Genomic DNA, 23,620 nt, shown 5'->3' with positions numbered 1-23,620 from the left:
TTCTCTTTCAGGACGGAAAGGTTCCATCTCTCTCTCACTGACCTTCACTTCCAGAGTAGCTCCTGACCCTTCCCTGTTGGTCTATGCCATCTTCCCCAACGGAGGTGTTATAGCTGATAAAATTCAATTCTCAGTGGAGATGTGCTTTGACAATCAGGTAAAATGGCAGCTAGAGAAGGTGGAGATCTGAGTAGAGTAAGAGCAAGCTTATGCATGATGGGCTCTAGATAACACAGGTTATAGATAAGGTGAATAACATGATACTGAAGTTAGTATTATATTTTATATCTTTCACAGGCTTTAATGAAATCCATTGCCCACTTTAAAAAAAAAGTTGGGACTGGGTGGTGGTACACCCTGGAGAACACACATGTTACAATGTCCAAGGACTAGGGTTCAAGCCCCTAGTCCCTACTTGCAAAAAGTGAAATTTTCACAAGTGGTGAAGCAGTGTTGCGGGTGTCTCTTTGTCTTTCTTCCTTTCTGTATCCCTCTTTTGTTTTTTAAATTTATTTCTTTATTGGGGAACTAATGTTTTACATTCAACACTAAATACAATAGTTTGTACATGCATAACATTCCCCAGTTTCCCATTTAATAATACAATCCCCACTATGTCATTTATCATCCTTTATGATCCTGTATTCTCCCCACCCACCCACCCCAGAGTCTTTTACTTGGGGGCAATATGCCAATTCCATTCCAGGTTCTACTTGTGTTTTCTTTTCTGATCTTGTTTTTCAACTTCTGCCTGAGAGTGAGATCATCCCATATTCATCCTTCTGTTTCTGACTTATTTCACTCAACATGATTTTTTCAAGGTCCATCCAAGATCGGCTGAAACGGTGAAGTCACTATTTTTTACAGCTGAGTAGTTAGTATTCCATTGTGTATATATACCACAACTTGCTCAGCCACTCATCTGTTGTTGGACACCTGGGTTGCTTCCAGGTTTTGGCTATTACAAATTGTGCTGCCAAGAACATATGTGTACACAGATCTTTTTGGATGGGTGTGTTGGGTTCCTTAGGATATATCCCCAGGAGAGGAATTGCAGGGTCATAGGGTAGGTCCATTTCTAGCCTTCTGAGAGCTGTATCCCTCTTCTATCTCATTTTCTCAGTCTTTATTGAAAATAAAGAGAAAAGAAAGAGAGAGAAATGGAGGGGAGAAAGAGAGAGAGAGAAAAAAAAGAAAATTAAAAAAAAAGGAAAAAAGTGAGGGAAAAAAATAGCTGTCAGGAGCAGTGGAAAATCATCATGCAGGCACTGAATTTGAACAATAACCATGATGGAAAAAAAAAATAAATACATAAACTGAAAAAACAGGGTAGTGGAGATAGAATAATGGTTATGCAAAAGATTCTCATGCCTGAGTCTCTGGAGTCACAAATTCAAGCCCCAGTACTACCATAAGCCAGAGCTATTAATGCTCTGGTAAAATAAATAAATAATAAATTAAAATCATATTAGGAATATTCTATATAACTACTCCATATGTCCTCTCTCTACTTTTTGTCTTAAACTTTCTTCTTGTCCAACTGTGCTGCCCCCTTTTCCCAACTCTATCTTAAGGTGCTGGTTCTGTGAGGTGGCCTTCACCAAGGAAAGTGAGTGTAAAAGGACAGTGTTGACTAGACACCCTAGTTGGGTATATTGGCTAATGTTCCTGATTACATCGATGGTTTCACCTCTCCAGGCTGACCTGGTCTCCAAGTGATGCTTCTTCTTTCCCCAGGTTTCCCTAGGCTTCTCGCCTTCCCAGCAGCTTCCAGGAGCAGATGTAGAACTGCAACTGCAGGCAGCTCCTCAGTCCTTGTGTGCAGTCCGGGCCGTGGATGAGAGTGTCCTACTTCTTAGACCAGAGAGGGAGCTGAGCAACAGTTCTGTGAGTAGTCTGCTCATGGGAAAAACAAAGGAACCTTCCTGAGAAGACAATCTGACTGCATAAAAATATTGGGCAGTCCGGGAGGTGGTACAGTGGAGGAAGTGTTAAACTCTCAAGCCCGAGGCCCTGAGTTCAATTCCTAGTGTTGGATATGCCATAATAATGCTCTGGTATTCCCTCCTCCTCCTCCTTCCCCCCTCTTCTATGTAGTATAAATAAATGAATAATTTTTTAGAAAAGAAGAAGAGTGGGCCAAGGAAACTGTATACTGGTAGCATATCAAACTTGCATGTTCCTGGCACCGCTACATGGCAGAGTTGAGCCATGCACTGCTCTCTCTTTTTTTCTCTACCCCTCTAACTTTCATGAAGCATAAAAAGGTAACTAATAAAAGATGGTCTGCAGAGAGTGGGAGCATCTTAGGGCAAGGAGTATCCTCCCCTAAGGTGGTAGAAAAGCTGGTATGGAAATGAAGGCAGACATGATGGGATGAGGAGTGTATGGTTACTTCAAGCATATGGAGACTTCCCTATGGAGTTCCAGAGATAAGGTGAAATAAGAAATAAATGTGACAGATTATGAAATTAAATGAAGTAGAGCCTAAACCTTTTTTTCTATATGTATGTTATATGACTGTATGCATCTTTATTAGTGATTTAACATTTATTTATAAGATTATAAAATAATAAGGGTATAATTCCATACCACTCCAACCACCAAAGTTCTTTGCCCCCACCACACGCCAACTGTAGGCACCATAGTTTTCCCCAGGTCATAGATATGGGTTGACTATGTATATTTTTTCTTCTTTTTTCAAGTGTGTTTCAGTTCTCTATCTTCACATGTGTTTAAATTCTCTACATTCACACATGAGTGAAGTCATCTCATAATAGTTCTTTATGTCCTTACTTTATTAAGCATAATCACCTCCAGTTTCATCCATTTAGTCCAAAAGAACGTTTTATAGTCTTTTTAACTGCTGAGTAATATGATAATAACAATGACTCCTTCTCTTCCTCCTCCTTCTTCTCCTTCTCCTCCTTCTCCTTCTTCTTATAAGACTCAAATTAGTGATTTTATTCTATTGCCAAAGACCCCCCCAACTGTATCTAAGTATTCATCATGGAGTTTTTCCCCATCAATATTTTAATTAGGAAAAAAAAAAAGGCAAAAGGTTATGCATCACAAAAGCATGTAGGCCATTGGAGTAAAGATGGATGACTCCATGTGAAAGCTAATGCTTATTTCTGTTCACTTCTAAGGCCCTGACTTCACTTCATTTCTAAGCCATATCTACACCCATTACTACTTCTGGTGTCCTTCCTTTTTCCTCTTCCCTTTCAGATAGGGAAACAAATATTTCCTCAAATATTTTCCAAGTTCTCTCCCCCTCAGTTATGGTGCAAAAATAAAGGCTCCTGATCACAAAAGTTGCAAGTGCTAGTGGAACTGGGATTCAGAGCTCTCTGGTCATTTCCCCTAACATTTTTCACTTTGTAAATAGGGACCAAATTTCTTTTGGGGGTACATTAAGAAGGAGTTCTGACTTCTATAATTGCTTCTCTATTGGACATGGGCATTTGGCTGGTCAATCCATACCCCCATCCTGTTTCTATCTTTCCCTAGTGGAGTATGGTTCTGGCGAGATGAGGTTCTGGGACACACTGGTAAGATCATCTGCCCAGGGAGGTCAGGATGGAATCATAGTAGCATTTGCAACTCGGTGGCTGAAAGGCAGTAAGACATAAACCAGGACAATTTTTTAATAAATAGGAACCAAAAGAAGGATTAAAGGCAATTAGAATAGGGACCCTAGGATGGAAAGAAATTAGGAAGTCTATTTTATATAAGTTCCTAGGATCCCACAGCTTAATAATCCTGGCTTAATCTTGACAGCTAACACAAGGGTAGACTAGAAATATTGTCTAGGAGGGTGATGTCAGAGTGGAGAATATAGCTTGAAAGCTGGGCTAGGGCAAAGGATGGCTCTCAAACTTAAATAAATATATATGTACAATTACCTGTTTATCACATTGATCTGATCCAGGGCCTATGTGTATTATATTTAGCACAGGAGCCTGTATAACCTTTGGGTTCCTGTCAGTCTGAGCTCACAGTCCATAGTCACAGCTTGGGATATTATAGGTTATACATATTATAGGACCAGTCCTCCTTGATAATCTAAAACTTAAAAAAAAAAAATGTAGCAGATCCATGACAACTGATAACAGTTGAGATGTTACAGTAATAACTGGCCATTCTTGGTGCTTGAGACATGAGACATGCACAGGCAAAAGGAATAAGGCACTTCATAAGCACTGTTTATGAGTGGAAAGTGCAATGTCTTAAACTGTATTTATAATTGGAAACTTTTTAAAAGATTTTTTAAATATTTACTTATTTATTCCCTTTTGTTGCCCTTGTTGTTTTATTATTGTAGTTATTATTGATGCCATTGTTGTTGGATAAGACTGAGAGAAATAAAGAGAGGAGGAGAAGACAGAGAGGAGGAGAGAAAGATAGACACCTGCAGACCTGCTTCAGCACTTGTGAAGTAACTCCCCTGCAGGTGGAGAGCCAGGGCCTCGAACTGGGAACCTTACACTGGTCCTTGCACTTTGCACCACCTGCACTTAACCTGCTGTGAGAACTAACTTTTAAGTAAGGAAATGATTTTGGTGGGATAAATAAATAATTCTGGAGTGATGACAGGAAGTAGTACCAGAGTAGTGAATTGTGGCACCAGAATCTAAGTTTTTTTCAGCTGATTAAATTGTCAGTAGTTTATTCCTCTCCCTCTCTTCCCTCAGGTCTATGGGATGTTCCCATTCTGGTATGGTCACTACCCGAATCAGGTGGCTGAATTTGATGAGTGTCCTGTGTCTGGCCTGTGGGACCCTGTGCAGCCCCTCATTGACCCCGTGCCAGAAGAACGTTGGAGCAAGCGTTCTACAATATGGAGACCTTGGTACTCTGAGGGCACAGACCTCTTCAGGTTTTTCCGGGTAAATGTTGTCACCTATTTTCTTTTCCTTTTTTTTTTTTTTATGCCTCCAGGGTTATTGCTGGGGCTTAGTGCCTGCACCATGAATCCACTGCTCCTGGAGGCCATTTTTCCCCCTTTGTTGCCCTTGTTGTTATAGCCTTATTGTGGTTATTATTGTTGTTGTTGATGTAGTTCGTTGTTGGATAGGACAGAGAGAAATGGAGAGAGGAGGGGAAAACAAATAGGGGGAGAGAAAGACAGACACCTGCAGACCCGCTCCACCACTTGTGAAGTGACTCCCCTGCAGGTGGGGAGGCGGGAGCTCGAACCGGGTTCCTTACCATTCCCTACGCTTTGCGCCACGTGTGCTACTGCCCGACCCCCTGTCACCTGTTTTCTTTCTGTAGAGATAATAGTTGATGGAGGAGGGCAGGAGTGGGTAGAAGGAAGTTTATATCTGAAAAGATGACACTTAGGTTCAGGGAGGTAGTTGCACAGTAGACTGTGTGCTTTGCTCTGGGTTGGATTCTTTGCACCACACAAAAACAAGAAAGAAAAACACTGAAGCTTCCTTCAGTATTTTGTTGTTGCTGTTATTGATTTAATATTGATTTACAAAATTGTAAGATATTAGGTGTATAATTCCATATGGTTCCCACCACCAGAGTTCTGTGTCCCTATTCCCTCCATTGGAAGCTACAGTAGTTCTCCCAAGGTCATAGATATGGGCTGATTATAGACCTACCTATATTCATGTACATATACATTTTTTTCTTCCCATTTTTTTCAGTAGTCTTGCCTTCACTTTCTTTCTAAGTCACCCTTATACCTATTATGACTTCCTTTTTTTTTTTTTAAGTCTTTCCTTTTTTCCTCTTCTTTCTTGGATAATAAAAACAGTGCCTGGCTTCCTCTGGCATTTTCCAGATTTGCCTCCCTTTTATTGATGCTATAAAAACAAGATTCCTGGTAACACTTCAGGTTCTGGTGGAATGGGGGCGTACAGAACCCTCTGGTTTACTTCCCCTGTCATTTGCTCCTCTGTGAGTATAGACCAAAATTCTTTTTGGAGTGTAGCAGATGGGAGTTCTGGCTTCTTTAATTGCTTCTCTACTGGATATGGGTGTTGGCAGGTTGATCCATACCCCCAGCCTGTTTCTATCTTTCCCTAGTGGGATAGGGTTCTGCTTTCTTCAATCTTTTTTTTTTTAACTTTTTATATGCTTATTTATTTATTATTGGATAGATTCAGAGAGAAACTGAAAGAGGAGAGGAGATAGGGAGGGGAGGAGACAGAGAGACACCTGCAGCCTGCTTCACCGCTTGTGAAGCTTTCCTCTGCAGGTAGGAACCAGTGGCTTGAACCTGGGTCCTTGCACACCATAATGTATGGCTTAGCCAGATGCACCAATGCCTGGCCCCACTTCTTTCAATCTTCAACATGCTGGGGACCAGGCTGGAACCTAGTTTGCACACATGGCAAAGTAGTACACTATCCAAATGAACTGCTTCTTTCAGTTGCCTAATACATTAATCCTATTTTACTGCCCATTTCATTGGCCCAAGAAAAGAATACTTTTATTCAATACTCTTGAGGGTTGAATTCCTAGGCAACAGTCCTTGTCTTAAGGGAGGGGATTGCCCACCTAAACTGCTCTTTCTCTGTTCTTTTTGATATCTGTCAGGAAATGGGCTTGAAAGTGCTGTCTAATGCCAAAATCAAGAAGCCAGTTGATTGCAGTCAATGGTCTGGAGCCCGCATACTTGGTGGTGGAGGTAAACTAGGTCTGTGACTTGTGAAGTTACCAAGATGTTTAGAATCCTTAGGGATGTTTGCTTGGCATCTCTAACTTTAGAATAATAGTAGATTAGTGGTTATAGATATAGAGGATAATTCCCCAAGGATTTCTCTCTGTCTCTGGAGAAAACTTTAGAAGCCTGAAGCCCATGACTATTTATCCCTGGCCCAATCTCTTTGTTTGTCACTTCCTCTGATAGCTTATGACTATCCCTAGCCAGCAGTTGGGTAGTTTTTCTTCCTTGTTTCTGGAGGGTCTGTTTCCTTCTAAAAGTCTTGATAGTAGCTCCTCAGCTTCTGTTATCTCACCAGAGGAGTCTTCTGTTTCCCCCAATCCACTTGCCCTTGATCTTAGCAGGTAATGTTGTCAGTCAGCCGATGGCTTTTGAGTCAACATCGTCATCATCATCATCACCTCTGTCAGAGGAGTCACAGGTCCGCCAGTACTTCCCAGATACTTGGCTGTGGGATTTGTTTCCTGTTGGGTGAGTGATACCCCAAAGGTACAAAATAATGCTGTGTGGGCTCAACAGAGAAGCTGCCATCTGATCAGTCCTTCTTTAAAAATTTTAAATTATCTTTATTTATTTATTGAATAGAGACAGGTAGAAATTGAGAGGGAATGGGGTGATAGAGAGGGAAAGAGACACCTGCATCCCTGCTTCACCACTTGTGAAGCTTTCCTCCTGCAAGTGGGGATCAGGGGATCAAACCTGGGTCCTTGTGCACTGTAACAGGTGCGCTCAAGCAGATGTGCCACCACCTGCCCCCCATCTGATCAGTTCTAATGACCCATGGCAAGAAAGTTTGAGGGAGCTGGTCTGGGAACTTGCTTTTTTCCCTGAATCCTTAAGCAATCTTATCGAGTCACTTGTAACAAACACACACGTCTTCACATGGTCAGGGTGCAACCTATGCAGTCTCATTCCTGGTCCACACAAACCTACAGACATATAACAGCATCAGTCTAGTTCTAGCCCACTGCCTACCCCACCAGCCAAAAGAACACATATCCGCATATATTCAAAGCACACTGGGGGGATCAGGCAGTAGCGCATCGGGTTAAGCGCAGGTGGCACAAAGCGCAAGGACCATGTAAGGATCCCAGTTCAAGCCCCTGGCTCCCAACCAGCAGGGGAGTCGCTTCACAGGTGGTGAAGCAGGTCTGCAGGTGTCTCTCTCTCCCCCTTTCTGTCTTCCCCTCCTCTCTTCATTTCTCTCTGTCCTATCCAACAACAATGACATCAACAACAATAATAACTATAACAGCAATAAAACAAGAGCAACAAAAGGGAAAATAAATAATAATAATAATAATTTTTTTAAAAGCACACTGACCCCTTTCTGGGGAATATCTCCACACATGTGCCCACCATACACATGCTCCCCTCCCCAGATTCAGACACCCCCTCCTCCTGTATCTGTACATCCTCATTCACTTGAAAGTTCACACATATCCAGTTCAGTTGTCTCTGCTTTCTCCATGCCCACCTCCCCGCCCCAAGCACAACCACAAATTCACTTCTGTGGGGGAACTTGTAATCAAATCCCCAGATGCTTTTTTCTCCTGCGACCTGCCTCACTCAAGCTTTTGGTTCTCACAGTAACTCGGGGAAGGAGACAGTGCATGTCACCATTCCAGACACCATCACCGAGTGGAAGGCGATGACTTTCTGCACATCTCAGTCCAGCGGTTTTGGTCTTTCACCCACGGTTGGACTAACGGCATTCAAGCCATTCTTCATAGATCTGACTCTTCCTTACTCTATAATTCGTGGAGAATCCTTTCGTCTTACTGCCACCGTATTTAATTATCTAAAGGACTGCATCAGGGTAAGAGCTGGGGATACAAGAAGCCAATGTCAGTTTCCGAGTCATGCCCCCCCCACCCCATAAGTGTGTCTCTAAATTGCCAGCGTACCCTGGTGCTCTTAGAGAGAGAGGGGTTGTCACTATCTCAGCCCCCTCTTTCCTAAGTCTCTGTGGCTGTCTCCTTTATGCATAATATCTATGGCTCAAACTTCTTCTGCAGAGACCAGATGGTGTACCTGGTTGAGCATACATATCACCCAGATTCAAACCCCTTACCCTCACATCCTCCCACAATCAGTCACTCTTTCTCTCTCCCTCTCTGTCTTCCTCCCCCTCAATTTCTCTCTGTCCTGTCAAATTTATACATATTTGAACATTTTCTGCAGGTTCAGACTCACCTGGCTCAATCAGTCGCATATCATATGGAATCACAGGCAGATACTGGGGCCTCCATCTGTCTCTGTGCTGATGAAGCAAAAACCTATCACTGGAATGTCACAGCTGTCACACTGGGTAAGAGGAGGAAGTGCTAGATGGGCAAGAAAAAACAGAGTAAAGGGGCAGGAGAGACAGCATAATTATTAGCCAAAGAGACTATCATGCCTGAGGCTCCAAAGTCTCAGGTTCAGTCCCCCACACCACCTTAAGTAATGCTCTAGTTAAAAAAAAAAAAAAATCAAAAGCTCAGAGATTGAGCACTCTCTTTTCAGCTATTTCAGTATTTTGTTTTATTTGTCTCTGATTTTTTGCTTCTAAGTCTACATCCTAAATAAACAAGTTTGCCTGGAAAGGTAACTCAGCAATAGAGCCTATGTCTTGGATGAATAAGGTCTTGGGTTTGATACCTAGCACTGTACACAATGGTGGAACAGTGCTCTGGTTTCTCTCTCTCTCTCTCTCAATTAAAAATTATTTAAAAATAGGCAAATACTCTTTGATAAGTCACAAAAAGAATTATCCAGACTGAGCTGTTTTGAGTGGGAAAGATGGAGCTTTCAACATTTATGCCAAGACAAAGGAAAGTCATGTCACTAATCAAGTACTTAGAAAGGACCAATGAGGCCTCAGCCTTCAAAGCAGTGCTTATTTTCCCACCAGGGCCTCATTGGTACATCTGGTAAGAAGGTTAATGCCTTCCTTTCTGCTTCTTTCTCAGGTCTTGTAAACTTTACTATCAGTACTCAGATTCTTGACAGCAATGAACTCTGTGGGGACGAGAAAGGGTTTGTTCCAGCAAAGGGTCAGAGTGACACACTCATTAAACCAGTTCTGGTGAAGGTGAGTTTTCTAGAGGTCAAGTTTCAGAGATAAGAGCATTCATCTGGGCATGTTTGGTGTGTGTGTGTGTGTGTGTGTGTGTGTGTGTGTGTGTGTGTGTGTGTGTGTGTTTGTCCCCAACCATGTCAGTTAGCCTCCCACAGCAAGCCATACTTCAACTCTAGTCAGGGGGTTCATCTTTCTTCTTCCTTGGTCCCGTTCTACCCTTGTTACCATTTGCTTATTCTGTACTGTACCAGATGGTCTCTGAAAGTTCCTAGTGTAATGCCTGATACTTTAGGTTCCTAAACTTGTCCATAATTCTATTCTTGGCTCCCAAAGAAGTTTACTGACTCACCCCTGGGTTGAAAGGAAGTCCTTCAGAATTTCTGTTTTTCTCCAGTCCTCAGAAGCTCAAGGGGGCAAGGGGTTTCCTCTTCCCATTACCTCTCCTCCAACCCCATCTCCTCTGTACCCTCTGCCCCAGTATTCATCTCCATTGTCTTCTCTTACCCATGTCTTTCATGTCAGCCTGAAGGAGTCCTGGTGGAGAAGACACACAGCTCCTTGCTGTGCCCCAAAGGTGGGTGAACACAGGAAGGGAGTTGTGGTGAGAATCCCCTTGGGAAGCAGGAGACTGTCTTATGTGAAAGGAGGAAAGCAAGCTAGCAGGGGTTGCCATACCTTATAGAGCTGTATATAGCAGGAAAAGCGTACAACACAGTTGGGACTCTCTTTGGAATTTATTTTCAACAGGTATTAATAGGAACAGTCCCAAACAAACAAATCTGTAAAATTTCTATTCTCCCAAAAGCACTAAGTACAGAAAATTTTAAGTTGTAAAAAAAAAATTCTATGTTTGAGTTTGAGAGCCCTCACCATTTCTACCTTCTATTGCTTCACCATTTCTCTGCCTTTCACAGGGAAAGTAGCTTCAGAGTCCATCTCCTTGGAGCTCCCAGTGGATGTTGTTCCTGACTCAGCTAAGGCTACTATTACTGCTACGGGTAAGTGGGTGGACGGGATGCATTGGATCGACCTTCTCGTGGTGCATCCCGTGAGTACCCATTCATTGGGGAAACTGACGATCCTTCCTAGCCGACTGAATCCACATGGATCCCACTCACTTTCAAAGCCAGCAACAAGCAGCTCCTGACAGCTTTCAACCTGATGCTGTTGACTGGCTATGGAAGAAGGGCAAATGCTAGAAGAAGAAGTGGGTGGACATCCTTGACTCAAAAAGAAAAAGAAAAAACTGGGGTTGTCAGAGGCTGTCAACACGTGAGTGGGACATTAGTATGTCTGAAGCATAATGTGTAGACCACAAGTCCAGAAGGAGAGCTTATTTTATGTAGTGGGCAATACAGCTTGGATATGACACTTTGGATGGTGTTAGTCACGTACTCAAGCACTCAAGCAAATAAAGAAAGGAAGTTGGACAGAAGGAAGTCAAAGGCCACTGAAAATTTATATATTCTTTTAGGTTTAGATAGAGGAGGTATAAATTGTTGCAGCATGGGGTTTGAATCCCTGGCTGTCACATGGGATGCCGTTGCAAAGGTGAAACTTCGAGTGGTGGAACAGTGATGTGTTGTCTCTCCCCAACTCTCTCACACACTTTATCTCACACTCTATAGGCATGAGCTACAGCAAATCCTTGGCAGCAAAAGGAAAAAACAAACAAACAAAATAGGATTTAAGTCAGGGATGTAATTCAGTAGTAAAGCTCATGCTTTGCAAGTCTATGGCCCTGGGTTCTATCTGTAATACCAAAAAAAAAAAAAAAAAACTTTGTAGCATGTGCATTTAGCCAGGTGCATCACTACCCAGCCCTGATAAAACACACACAAACACACACACACACACACACACACACACACACACATATATATATATCTTTTTTAATATTTTATGTATTTATCTGGGTAGAGACAGTGAGAAATCTAGAGGGGAGTAGGAATATAGAGAGGGAGAGAGACAGAGAGACACCTGCAGCACTGTTTTACCTCTTGTGAAGCTTTCCCCCTGCATATGGGGGCCAGGGTCTTGAACCCAGGCCCTTGTGCATTGTAGCATGTGCACTTAACCATGCCATCACCTGCCCCCCTCCACCAAAAAATATCTTAAAGTAAAACAAAATTAAATAAAAAGAAGAAATTCTTAGACTGCCAGGCTGGTGTAGTGGCTCTGCCTGTGGACTCTGAGACAGAAGTAATTCTTTTATTTTATTCCTTCCCTTTTGTTGCCCTTGTTTTCTATTGTTGTTATTATTGATGTAGTCATTGTTGGATAGGACAGAAAGAAATGGAGAGAGGAGGGGAAGACAGAGAGGAGGAGAGAAAGATAGACACCTGCAGAACTGCTTCACCACCTGTGAAGTGACTCCCCTGCAGGTGGGGAGCCAGGGGCTGGAACTGGGATCCTTAAGCCTGTCCTTGTGCTTCCCGCCATCTGCGCTTAACCTGCTGCGCTAGGGCCCGAATCACAAAAGAAGAAATTCTTTCTTTGAGCAGAATTTGGAGGAGGGGGGGAAGCAATTATATTTACATTGGTGGGACACTTCCCTCTTTGTGGGCAAGGGATGAGGGTGAGGAGAAAACAAGAGTTTGAAAATCATATCAAACTGGACTAAGACCCGATTCTGCCATTTACTAGTTAACTGAATAAATTAATAAGAAATCACTCTTGCCATTCTGTAAGATGATGAAAATCCTTTTGGGATTGGTAGAAAGACTGAATATCATACAAAGTTCCCAGAACAATTGCTGGCACATCGTAGGAGCCCTATCTATGTTGAGTTCTTTCTTTACCCTTGTCCCCAGTCAGGATCTCTCCATTACAACTGGGTTTGACTCATACTTCTGGGAAAGCACTTTTTTTTTTTTATTGTTGTTGTTGTTCTGTGTTTTTCTTCCAGGGTTATAACTGGGGCTTGATGCCAGCAATACTAATCCACTGCTCCTGGTGGCCATGTTTTCCATTTTATTGGATAGAGATGGGAGAAATTGAAAGAGAAGGGGGAAATAGAGATGGGGAGAGAAATGTTGATGCCTACAGACCTACTTCGCTGCTTGTGAAGCAACCCCCCTGCAGTTTAGGAGCCAGGGGCTTGAACCAGGATCCTTGTGCGGGTCCTTGTGCTTTGTATTATGTGTGTTTAACCAGGTGTGGGAAACATTCTTTGTGTTGTAGTGCAGCTCCTTGCCTGTGTTTTCCACTCAACACTATGAGCTTCTTGAGGAAAAGGAACATCTTTTTTTTTTTCATTTTGGTTCCTATTATGACTCCTCCAACATAGCTGATATTTAACACATATTTGTTGATGTGAACTCAACAGCTAAAAGGTAAATATTAAGGAAGCAGATATACTGGTTTATGAAGCACAGAGAGGTATCACTAACTTTAACTTATAAAAAGTATTGTTTGTGTTTGAGAAAGGCCTGGTCATGGAGAGGACACTATTGATATGCAGTGGAAGAACTTAAAAGAAATTGAATCTAGTCTCTGGGCAGTGGTGCTCTCAGTTAAGTGCACATATTACCAAGCACAAGGACCCAGGTTGGAAGCCCCCCGCCCCCCAACTGCAGGGGAGAACACTTGACAAATAGTGAAGCAGGGTTACAGGTGTCTATCTTTCTCGCCCTCTATCTTCCCCTCCTTTCTCAGTTTCTCTGTCCTAGCTAATAAAAATTAGAAATAAAAAAATAGGTTCTAGGTATTTTAGGTTTTCTAGCATCACCTCTCAGCTCCAGTGGCATCCCCCCCTCCTTTTTTTGGATACAGACAGAGAAATTAAGAGAGAAGATAGAGAGGGTGGAGGCCAGGTGATGACATATCTGATTTAGTGCACACATTATAGTGTACAAGGACCTAGGTTCAAGCCTCTAGTCCCCACCTGCATAAAGGAAGCTTCATGAGTGGTGAAACAGTGCTGCAGATCTCTCTCCCTCCCTCCTATATTCTTCCTTCCCTCTCAATTTCTGCATCTATCCAAAATAATAAATAAAAATATTTTTTAAAGAGTTTGAATTAAAAAGAGAGATACCTGTTGCACTGATTCGCCACTTTTGAAGCTTCCTCCCGGAAGTTGGGGACAAGGGGCTTAAACCCAGACCCTTGTACACTGTAATAAATATGTTCAACCAGGTGTGCCACCACCCATCCCTTGTTAAATGGATATTCATAGCAAACAAAGAAGTTCTGCCCTTTAAGTGTTTATTTTATTTATTTTATTTTAATGAGAGAAAGAGACCAGAATACTACTTGACTCTGGCTTATGGTGGTACAGAGGATTGAAGTTGGCACTTTGGAGCCCCTGGCATGAAAGTTTTTGTTTGTTTGTTTGTTTTTGCATAGCCATTATGCTACCTCCCCCACTCCAGGGACATGTCTTACCATTCTGTGTGAGTTCTTGGAGTCAGAGACTATGTTTGACTTACTGCTGTCTCTAAAGCCATATTGCAGGTACCCACTAAAAGACAGAAATGCATTATGTGTGAAATGAAAAAGCAATAATGCTTCAAGGCTCCTCTTCTCCCTCCCCCACTTACTTTTTCTCTCCTTTTGGATTCCAGGAGACATTATGGGTACCGCCCTGCAGAACCTAGATAACCTGGTGCAGATGCCAGGTGGCTGTGGGGAGCAGAACATGTTGAGGTTTGCGCCCATTATCTATGTGCTGCAGTACCTGGAGAAGTCAGGGCAGCTGACTGAGGAAATCAGATCCCTGGCAGTGGGCTTCTTGGAGCAAGGTGAGCTAATTCAGACTCTCTCCCTGGACACCTTCTGAAGGCCTTTGATAGTTTGATAAGATCAGGCTGCTCTGGACATCCTTCATAGCCATGGAGATGTCTTTTGAAGTTGTCTCTATGCTCTAAAGTCACATCTGACATCGCAGGTTACCAGCAGGAGCTGTTATTCAAACACCGCAACGGCTCATACAGTGCCTTTGGGGAGCAGGATGAACATGGAAACACATGGTAATGTTGCCCAATTCCCAATGAGTTTTGTCCTCTAGAGCTTAATTCCAGACCCCCCCCCCCCCATTGCACCTGTAGTTCTTCCCTTTCCCCATCCCTTTCTGTACTCTATTGTTTGACTGTTTATTACCAGAACACTATTCAGTTCTGGTTTATGGTGGTGCTGGGGATTGAACATTGGAGCTTAGAACCTTGGGCCTGGAATACTCTTTGTATAATCACTATGCTATCTTCACAGCCCTGTCCTCTCTTTAATACTATTTTCTTTAATATATTTATTTTCCCTTTTGTTGCCCTACTTTAATACTATTTTAGCCTCATATATGGCAGAGCTTTTCACCCAACTCCCTGATCTTGCTTATTCCTATTCATGCCTATCAATAACTTTTTCCCCCAGACTTTCCTAAAATATGATGTTTCCTCAACCCTGCTCTAGGACCAATTACTGGAATAAGCCAAAGAACTATTGAGGTTGGGGAGATAGCATAATGGTTATGCAAAAGACTTTCATGCCCAAGGCTCAAACATCACAGGTTCACTCCCCCATACCACCATAAGCTTGAACTGTGCAGTGCTCTGGGGAAAAAAAAATAATAACAATAATAGTAAGCTAAGATTAAAAAAAAAACTATTAAGGACCAGCAAAATAGCTCACTTGGATAGTACCCTTGCTTTGTCATGGGCACAGTCCAGACTTGAACCCAGACCCCACCACACTGAAGGAAACTTTGATGTTGTAGTGTCTTTCTGCCTGTCTCTCTGTCTGAAAAGGAGACTTGGAAAGGTGAACTGTGATGACAAAATAGGGGGGTGGCCATTGCATCTTGGCCTGCTAGTTCCCTTTCATGCCAGGTTTCCCTCTTTCCCATCTAGGCTGACAGCCTTTGTCACCAAATGCTTTGTCCAAGCTCAGAAATTCATCTTCATTGATGACAAGACCATCCAGGCTGCTCTTAAGTGGATGGGGGGAAACCAGCTCCCCAGCGGCTGCTACACCAATGTGGGAAAGCTTTTCCACACAGCCATGAAGGTACAGACATGTCTAGGGGCTGGTAGCTCACCTGCTTTCTGGGAGGAACTGTGCTTCTGAGCAAATTCAAAAGAGCACTGTCATGGACCACACTCTTCTTCAAGGCTTAGCCCTGGTTCTGTGGGACCTTGACTGTTACTCTAAGCCAGTCTGAGCCTCTGCTTCCATGTTCATGAAATGAACTTGGTTCTCAAAGTATACCCCCTCCAGCCTGCCTAGGGTTGCATTGGCAGAGCCAGACCAAATGATTTCCTGACTGTATGTGGCATTTGGGCCTGACTCCCCCACCCCTGCTCCAAGTTGTATTTCAGTAATGCCATTTGAACCCTTTACAATCCTTCTCAATCTGAAGTAAAGCCATTTGCTCTGCTGTGGATTCATAGGCCTTTTGTAAAGTTTGCTTCCTGCCAAACACCATTGACTTACTGCTGTCTAATGTTTGCATCAAACCAATGAATCAGGTACTGGTTTTATAGGTCCTATTTTACAGATGAAAATTAGTCCTATTTTACAGGTGAAAAGACCAAGGTGGGGACCAGGGGGTGGTGCACCTGGTTAAGCACACATATTACAGTGTGCAAGGAACTGGGTTCAAGCCCCTGGCCCCCACCTGCAGGGGGAAAGCTTCATGAGTGGTGAAGTAGGGCTGCAGGTTTTACTCTGTTTCATTCCCTTCCTATCTTCCCCCTCTGAATTTTTCTCTGACACTATCCAATAACAAATAAATTAAATAAAGAGATTTAAAAAAAAAAAAGACCAAGGTGCAGAAATTAAGTAAGTTGTTCAAGGCAATCCCTGATGAAGGGTGATAGTACCACTTGGAAGCCCTGCCTTTGCTCATTCACACCCACAGAAGAAGCCCAGCTCACCACATGCATGGTCACCCTTAGAGGCTTAGTATGTTTGTTTGCTTGTTTGTACCACAGCCCCGCTCAGCTCTGGCTTATGTTGGGGCTGGAGATCAAACCTGGAACCTCAGCGCCTCAGGCACAAAAGTCTTTTGCAGAACCATTGTGTCAGCTCCTCAGTCCTAGAGGTTTGATTTAAACCCTTGCAGACTCAAAGTGAGGTTCTGATGCAACAGGCTAACTTGTTCCATTCAGAATATAGCCAGGGAAAGAAAGATTTGTATGGCCTTTTCTAAAGAAATCATTTGCATTATTAGCCCCAGAACCTGGGTTTGATATCTTCATTATCAAAAGCAAAACATCTGTATAAGATTCTGTATTGTTCTCTATGTGGGATTTTATCAGTACACCCTAAACCAGCTCCTCCTTCTCTTTATCTACTGCCTGAATTTTTTTCCACCAATTATTGCTGGGACTTGGTATCTGTACAGTGAATCTACCACTCCTAAAGGCTCCCCTCCCATTTTTCTTCTTTTCTTTCCTTTCTTTTTTCTTTCTTTCTTTCCTTCTTTCATCCCTTTCCCTCTTTCTTTCTTTTTTCCTTTCTTTCTCTTTCTTCCTTTCATTTATTTGAAAGGACAGAGAGAAACTGAGAGGGAATAGAAGAAGGATAAGTAGAGAAGGAGACATACACACACACACACACACACACACACACACACACACACCTGCTAGAAGATCCCTATGGGTTTTCTTCTCTCCTATGAAGCCCACTTGGCCACATGTATGGTTAAACAGTGGTCTGCTATCGGAGCTCCAGACTGAAATTCTCATTTAAACCCCAGTTTGGCTGTTGCATAACTGTGTGATATATATGTATATGTATATATATAGTTACATGGTTACATACTTTATTTACATATCAAATCTGGTTCACATGGTTTAGCTGTGTGGTTTTTAAATAGGCTATTTAAGCTTTTTAAGTGTTCTCTTATTGTTGAATGAGGTTAATAGTTTAGATTTTGTATATTAATTTACTTTTAACCTTGTGACTATCTTTCTGTGAAAGATCTTAAATGGGGAAGGTGTCTCCTGACTGCCTGCAGGGTAGAGGCTGGGCTTTTCCTGACTGAGGGAATTTTTCAGAAACTTAGATTCAGTAAGACAATAAGAGGCCAGGGTTATAGCTCAGTGGCAAAGTGCACGCTTTACATATATGGGACCCTGTGTTCCTTCTTTAGCAACAAAACAACAAAAAAGAATATGAAAAGAAGAGATACTCTCCTTGGCACACACAGCCCCCATTTTTGCTCCTCATACCTCCCAGTCCCTTCACATGGGTTTCCTTAATACCATCCAAGTGTTCTATCTTCAGAGAACTAAAGGTTTCATGTAACCTTTTCTTTTTAAGTGTTTTATTTTTAATTTATTTACTTATTGGATAGAGATGGAGAAAAATTGATAGGGAAGGGGACAAGAAGAGACCAGGAGAAATACCTGTAGTACTGCTTTATGCTTGTGAAGCTTTCCCCCTGCAGGAGGGGACCGGGGCTTGAACTGGAGCCCTAGCAAATAATAACACATTTGTTCTACCAACTGCTCCACCAGCCAGCTCCTTAAGCATTATTTTCAATAAAAAGGATTTTTTACAAGAATTTTAGGGATCTAGGGAGATAGCATAATGGTTCTGAAAAATGACTTTCATGTCTAAAGCCCTGAGTTCCCAAGTTCAGTCCCTAGCACCACCATAAATTAGAACTGAGCTCTGGTGGGCAGGTGGAGATTGGTTTGTTTAGCAGAGCATTGCTCTATTATATGAGATGTGGGGTGGTGGGGGGTAGCTAAACTTAGGCATCAAACATGCAAGGAATGCCCTCTACTCACTGAGCCACCTTCCTGGTCACACCCTGTTACCTCTTGCATCCTACTGTTTTAGTCTCTGTAATTAATGCGGACCAGTCTAATTGTGTACCTGGAGTGTTGGGGCTGATAGAAGCCTGCAATAAGGAGTGTGTCTTCATGTTTATTTTTAAATCATTTATTCACTCATTCAGAGTTGATTCACTTTTTTGCACTTGGCACACAATTTTTTGCACATGCTAACTCTGCCCTCCCTTCCGTCCCCCATTCTCCTGTAGGGTGGAGTTGACGATGAGGTTTCCTTGACTGCCTACATCACCGCAGCTTTGCTGGAGATGGGAAAGACCACTGATGTGAGTGTCTCCTTTATATTCTTCTTGTCAAACCAACTTCTAGAAAAGCTCACCTATTTTGATCCTTGCTCAGCCTTTTAAACTCAAAGTGGATAGGATGGTTTCCTTATGGTTCCCCTTTGCCTAGGAATGCCTTATGAGTTCCATTCCTCACCTTCACTTTTTAGGACCCTATGGTGAGTCGGGGTTTGCAGTGCCTCAGGAGTTCAGTTTCCTCCACCACCAGTTTGTATACGCAGGCCTTACTAGCCTACACTTTCTCTCTGACTGGGGACATGGACATCAGAAATACTCTTCTTGAAAAGCTAGACCACAAGGCTGTTGTCTCAGGTATGCTGGCCATGAAAATAAGGGGTGGGGAGACAGTATAATGGTTAAAGAAAAGATTTTCATGCCTCAGGCTCAGAGATTTCAGGTTCAGTCCCCTGCATCACCATAAGCCAGAGTTGAGCAGTGCTCTGGTGTAAAATTAAAAAAAAAAAATCATTACTTTCATCCTGGGAGGTGAAGCAGATAGTAAGCCATTGGCCTCTCAAGCACTGAGGTCCTGAGTTCAATCCTTAGGCATCACATGTGCCAAAATGATGCTCTGGTTCTTTCTTTCTTCAATTAGTCTTTTAAATAATGAATTTCTCATGGTCTGGGAGGTGGTGCAGAGGCTAAGGCACTAGACTGTCAAGCATGAGGTCCTGAGTTCAATCCCCGACAGCACATGTACCAGAGTGATGTCTAGTTCACTCTCTTTCTCCCCTATCTTTTTCACTAATAAATTAATAAAATCTAAAAAAAAATGAATTTCTCTTTTTATTTTTTATTAGATTGAGACACAGAGAAATACTCGTGAAGCTTTTCCCCTACAGGGGCTTGAATCCATGTCCTTGGGCATTAGAATATGTGTGATCAATCATGAATGCCACCAACTCTCTCTCTTTTTTAAAAGAACTGTGAACATATTCTTCAAGTCATCTATAATTTCCCCTACTCTCTGTAATCCATATAGTTTCAACTCTAGCATTCGTTTAGTAAAAGTCAATGGCATAAAACCATTTTTTGAGAGTTCCATGAGTTTAATAAACCTATGAAAATCCTCAAAGGCATGAATATAGTTATACATAAAGAGAAAAGAGACAGTAAACCTTTTAGTCAGAAAACTTACTGGCATAGGATCACCCATTTGCAAGGCCTTTAACAATTTGTGCTTGTTTGCGTGTGTGCGTGTGTGCATGTGTGTGCATGTGTGTGTGTAAGGTAACTAAGGTTGATTGGGTGAAACTTAAACTTTGAGGTTTCTCAAGATCCTTTATTTTTTTTTACAGACTTGGAATAATATTTTTTATTCTAGTCTATCTTGTAAGGAAAATATTAATACATTTTGTGTATTTACCTAAGTCTTGTAGTTAGACTAGACTACCAGGCAGAAAATAATTTTGACTTGCATTTATGTGACTTCATTGTGGAGTTGTCCTCTCGTTTGGGTTTTGGCTAGTTTGTGGTTCTCCCTATAAAAAACTCTACTCCAGCAATGGGTGTCTCAGATAAGTGAGTAATGTGAACTGCTTTTAGTACATGTTGATTTAACTTGCTTCTCCATTATCTTACATTATGAACTCACTTGTTTTCTGTTACACTGTTCCAATTAGATTACCTCCTGTGAGTTATTTATTATCTCTAAATTTATATTTTATTAAGTTTCTAGATTCTGCTCTTTTCCACTTGCTTTTCTTCATCTGCAAGTAACCTGTCATCTTGACTGTGCTAGGATTTTAATTGACCTTATATTCTCTTTGATAAACCTCATTAGCATTTCCTCTATGATTCATTAGCTTTCAAATGCATGTTCTGCCACTTTTATTTGTTTATTTTTACCAGAGCACTGCTTAGTCTGGTTTATACTGGTATGAGGGGATTGAACCTGGGACTTTAGAGCCTTTTCAGGTACGACAGATTTTTGCGTAGTTGTTATGCTGTCTTCCCAGCCACACATCTTTAAAATTTATTTTTATTTTTATTTATTTATTATTAGGTAGAGACAGAGAGAAAATGAGAGGGGAGGGAGTGATAGCGAAGAAGAAAGACACAAAGACACCCACCTGTAGCACTGCTTTACCACATGTGAAGCTTTCCCCTTGCAGGTGGGGACCAGGGGCTTAAACCAATAAGGGCAACAAAAGGGAATAAATAAATATGAAAGAGAGAGAAAGACACCTGCAGCACTGTTTCACTGCTTCTGGAGCTTTCTTCCTGCAATAGGGACCTGGGGCTCGAATCTGGGTCCTTGTACACTGTAATGTGTGTGCTTAACCAGTCGCATCACTGCTCGGCTTCTTTTTTTTAATTGGGGGATTAATGGTTTAAAGTCAACAGTAAAATACAATAGTTTGTACAAGCATAACATTTCCATACAACAATACAACCCCCACTAGGTCCTTCTCTGTCATCAAATCCCAGAACCTGAACCCTACCTCCCACCCCAGAATCTTTTACTTTGGTGCAATACAACAACTCCAGTCCAAGTTCTGCTCAGAGCCTTCCCTTCTAATCTTGTCCTTTAACTTTTGCCAACCCCCTCCCCCAGAGTCCTTCACTTTGGTGCAATACACCAGACCCAGTCCAAGTTCTGCTTTGTGTTTATTGCTCAACTTTTTTCTTCCTTTTAATTGAGGGTGTCTTTAAATTTTAGATGGAAAAGAGTTCTACCAACATTTTCCTCTAAGTATTTGATAGTTTCTGGTCTAACATCCAAGGCATGTTGAAATCCCCTACTATTACTGTGTTGCTGTTAATTTATTACTGTAGCCCTTTTAGTAGATGTTTGATGTATTTAGATGGCATCTCATTGGGTACATAGATGTTAATAATTGTTAAGACCTTTTAACTGACTGATCCTCTGAGCCTTAAGTAATGTCCATCCTATCTTTTAAATTTTTACTTGTTTTAAGGTCTATTGTGTCAGATTGAGAATAGCTGTTCCTGCCCTTTTTTGTGGTCCATTGGCTTGTATGGTAGTTTTCTTTTTTTTTTTTTTTTAAATGTTTTATTTAAGAAAGGATTAATGAACAAAAACATAAGGTAGGAGGGGTACAACTCCACACAATTCCCACCACCCAATCCCCATAACCCACCCCCTCCCATGATAGCTTTCCCATTCTCTAGCCCTCTGGGAGCATGGACCCAGGGTCGTTGAGGGTTGCAGAAGGTAGAAGGTCTGGCTTCTGTAATTGCTTCCCTGCTGAACATGGGCGTTGACTGGTCGGTCCGTATGGTAGTTTTCTATCCTTTCACTTTGAGTCTGTGTTTGTTTCCAGCTTCTTGACTGGTATTTTCTATGCTCTAAGGCACAATATTTACAAACTGAATGTGGAAATATCATTTTCTGCTAAGACCTTCCTAATGTTGCTTCCTTCCCTGTAGGCCAGTCCATTTACTGGAGTGAGAAACCTGCTAGGTCATCGCATGCCAGCCCTTGGTCTGAGCCCAAGGCTGTAGACGTGGAACTTACTGCATATGTTTTATTGACCTGGCTTAGCAAAGCTGGATTGACTCAAAAGGAGATAGCCAAGGCCACCGGCATAGTGTCTTGGTTGACCAAGCAACACAATGCGTACGGGGGCTTCTCTTCCACTCAGGTAAATAGCCTGCTCCTAACTGTCATTATCAGACTAGAGCATTTGTGGAGATAAGGGGAAAACTATTGTCCTTGACAGCAACTTAAAATTCTATAAAGAGGGGAGTCTGGTGGTAGCGCAGCGGGTTAAGCGCATGTGGCGCAAAGGGCAAGGACCGGCTTAAGGATCCTGGTTCCTGCCCCCTGATCCCCACCTGCAGGGGAGTCGCTTCACAGGCGGTGAAGCAGGTCTACTACAGGTGTCTATCTTTCTCTCCTCCTCTCTGTCTTCCCCTCCTCTCTCCATTTCTCTCTGTCCTATAAAACAATGATGACAACAATAATAACTACAACAATAAAACAACAAGGGCAACAAAAGGGAATAAATAAATAAAAATTCTATAAAGGGGTGGGGGTGTCATATGGTAAATACATAGAAGTACTCATAAAATTAGGTCACTGAGCATATAAAGTACTGTGTGCATTTAATACTCTTTCTTCATTGAGTATAAGGAGATGTGATGAGATCCATGCTTTACATGTAAAAAGAACATACTGAATTCTTACTAAATTTATCTAGTAACAGGTTGCAAAGTTAGTTGTGAGCTCTGTAAGTATAAAAGCAAGGTTTTACGGACATACCTATTTCAAGTACTTGAAAACTCCCAAGATGTAGTCTCTAAAAAAGCATATAGTCTACAAGAAAAGCTAGAGTTCTGTGTATTGTAAAGCAAAATCAGGCTACATAATGTAAGAAAGTTATGGGAGTTGCAAAGTTGTGAATTTCAAAAGGAAAAGCATTCACATAAGCTTGTAAAATTCCTTATGTAGCAGTAGGATTTGAGGTATATCCTAAAGAACCTGTACAATTCTGGTAGGGAGGTATAAAAAAAAAGTGGGAAGAGTGGGAACGGAGATACCCATTTGCAAGGGTACAGAAACATTGCAGGAAAAGCTGGTTTAGTGGACGCATATGGCATGTAAACTGGAAATACCAGGCAAGTTCATATTATGAAAGATCTTATGTAGACAACTCAGAGCTTGTTTCAGAAAGATTAAGTTGTCATTTTATGTATAGCATGCTTTAGAGGGGAGGAGACTGGATTTGGGGGGATTAGGAAACTCATTTTTCTAGTTTAGGGGTGTAGAGAAGTTGAATTAGTGAGTTGGAAGTGGGAAAACTGGGTAAGACTGCATGATGGATAT

General features: G+C 42.0%; 1 protein-coding gene and 1 long non-coding RNA gene across 2 annotated transcripts in view; both read left to right on the top strand.

Moving 5' to 3' along the window:
• The window catches only part of LOC132538121 (uncharacterized), a 350,189-nt gene that overhangs the window by 178,840 nt on the left and 147,729 nt on the right, over window positions 1-23,620 (top strand). The window lies entirely within an intron of this gene.
• The window catches only part of A2ML1 (alpha-2-macroglobulin like 1), a 67,026-nt gene that overhangs the window by 28,119 nt on the left and 15,287 nt on the right, over window positions 1-23,620 (top strand). Inside the window, exons 14-29 of the mRNA XM_007537629.2 lie at window positions 12-157; window positions 1,738-1,887; window positions 4,698-4,892; window positions 6,559-6,649; window positions 7,027-7,156; window positions 8,276-8,504; window positions 8,870-8,996; window positions 9,640-9,761; window positions 10,272-10,323; window positions 10,664-10,747; window positions 14,315-14,491; window positions 14,638-14,719; window positions 15,593-15,749; window positions 18,736-18,810; window positions 18,978-19,140; window positions 22,222-22,436. Of these exons, the coding sequence (XP_007537691.1) occupies window positions 12-157; window positions 1,738-1,887; window positions 4,698-4,892; window positions 6,559-6,649; window positions 7,027-7,156; window positions 8,276-8,504; window positions 8,870-8,996; window positions 9,640-9,761; window positions 10,272-10,323; window positions 10,664-10,747; window positions 14,315-14,491; window positions 14,638-14,719; window positions 15,593-15,749; window positions 18,736-18,810; window positions 18,978-19,140; window positions 22,222-22,436 (2,195 nt within the window). The remainder of the gene's footprint in view (window positions 1-11; window positions 158-1,737; window positions 1,888-4,697; window positions 4,893-6,558; window positions 6,650-7,026; window positions 7,157-8,275; window positions 8,505-8,869; window positions 8,997-9,639; window positions 9,762-10,271; window positions 10,324-10,663; window positions 10,748-14,314; window positions 14,492-14,637; window positions 14,720-15,592; window positions 15,750-18,735; window positions 18,811-18,977; window positions 19,141-22,221; window positions 22,437-23,620) is intronic.

Source organism: Erinaceus europaeus, chromosome 4 (genome assembly GCF_950295315.1).
Source record: "Erinaceus europaeus chromosome 4, mEriEur2.1, whole genome shotgun sequence".
NCBI lineage: Eukaryota > Metazoa > Chordata > Mammalia > Eulipotyphla > Erinaceidae > Erinaceus > Erinaceus europaeus.
Note: the sequence above shows the minus strand (reverse complement) of the source record. Positions and strands in the feature narration are given on the sequence as shown.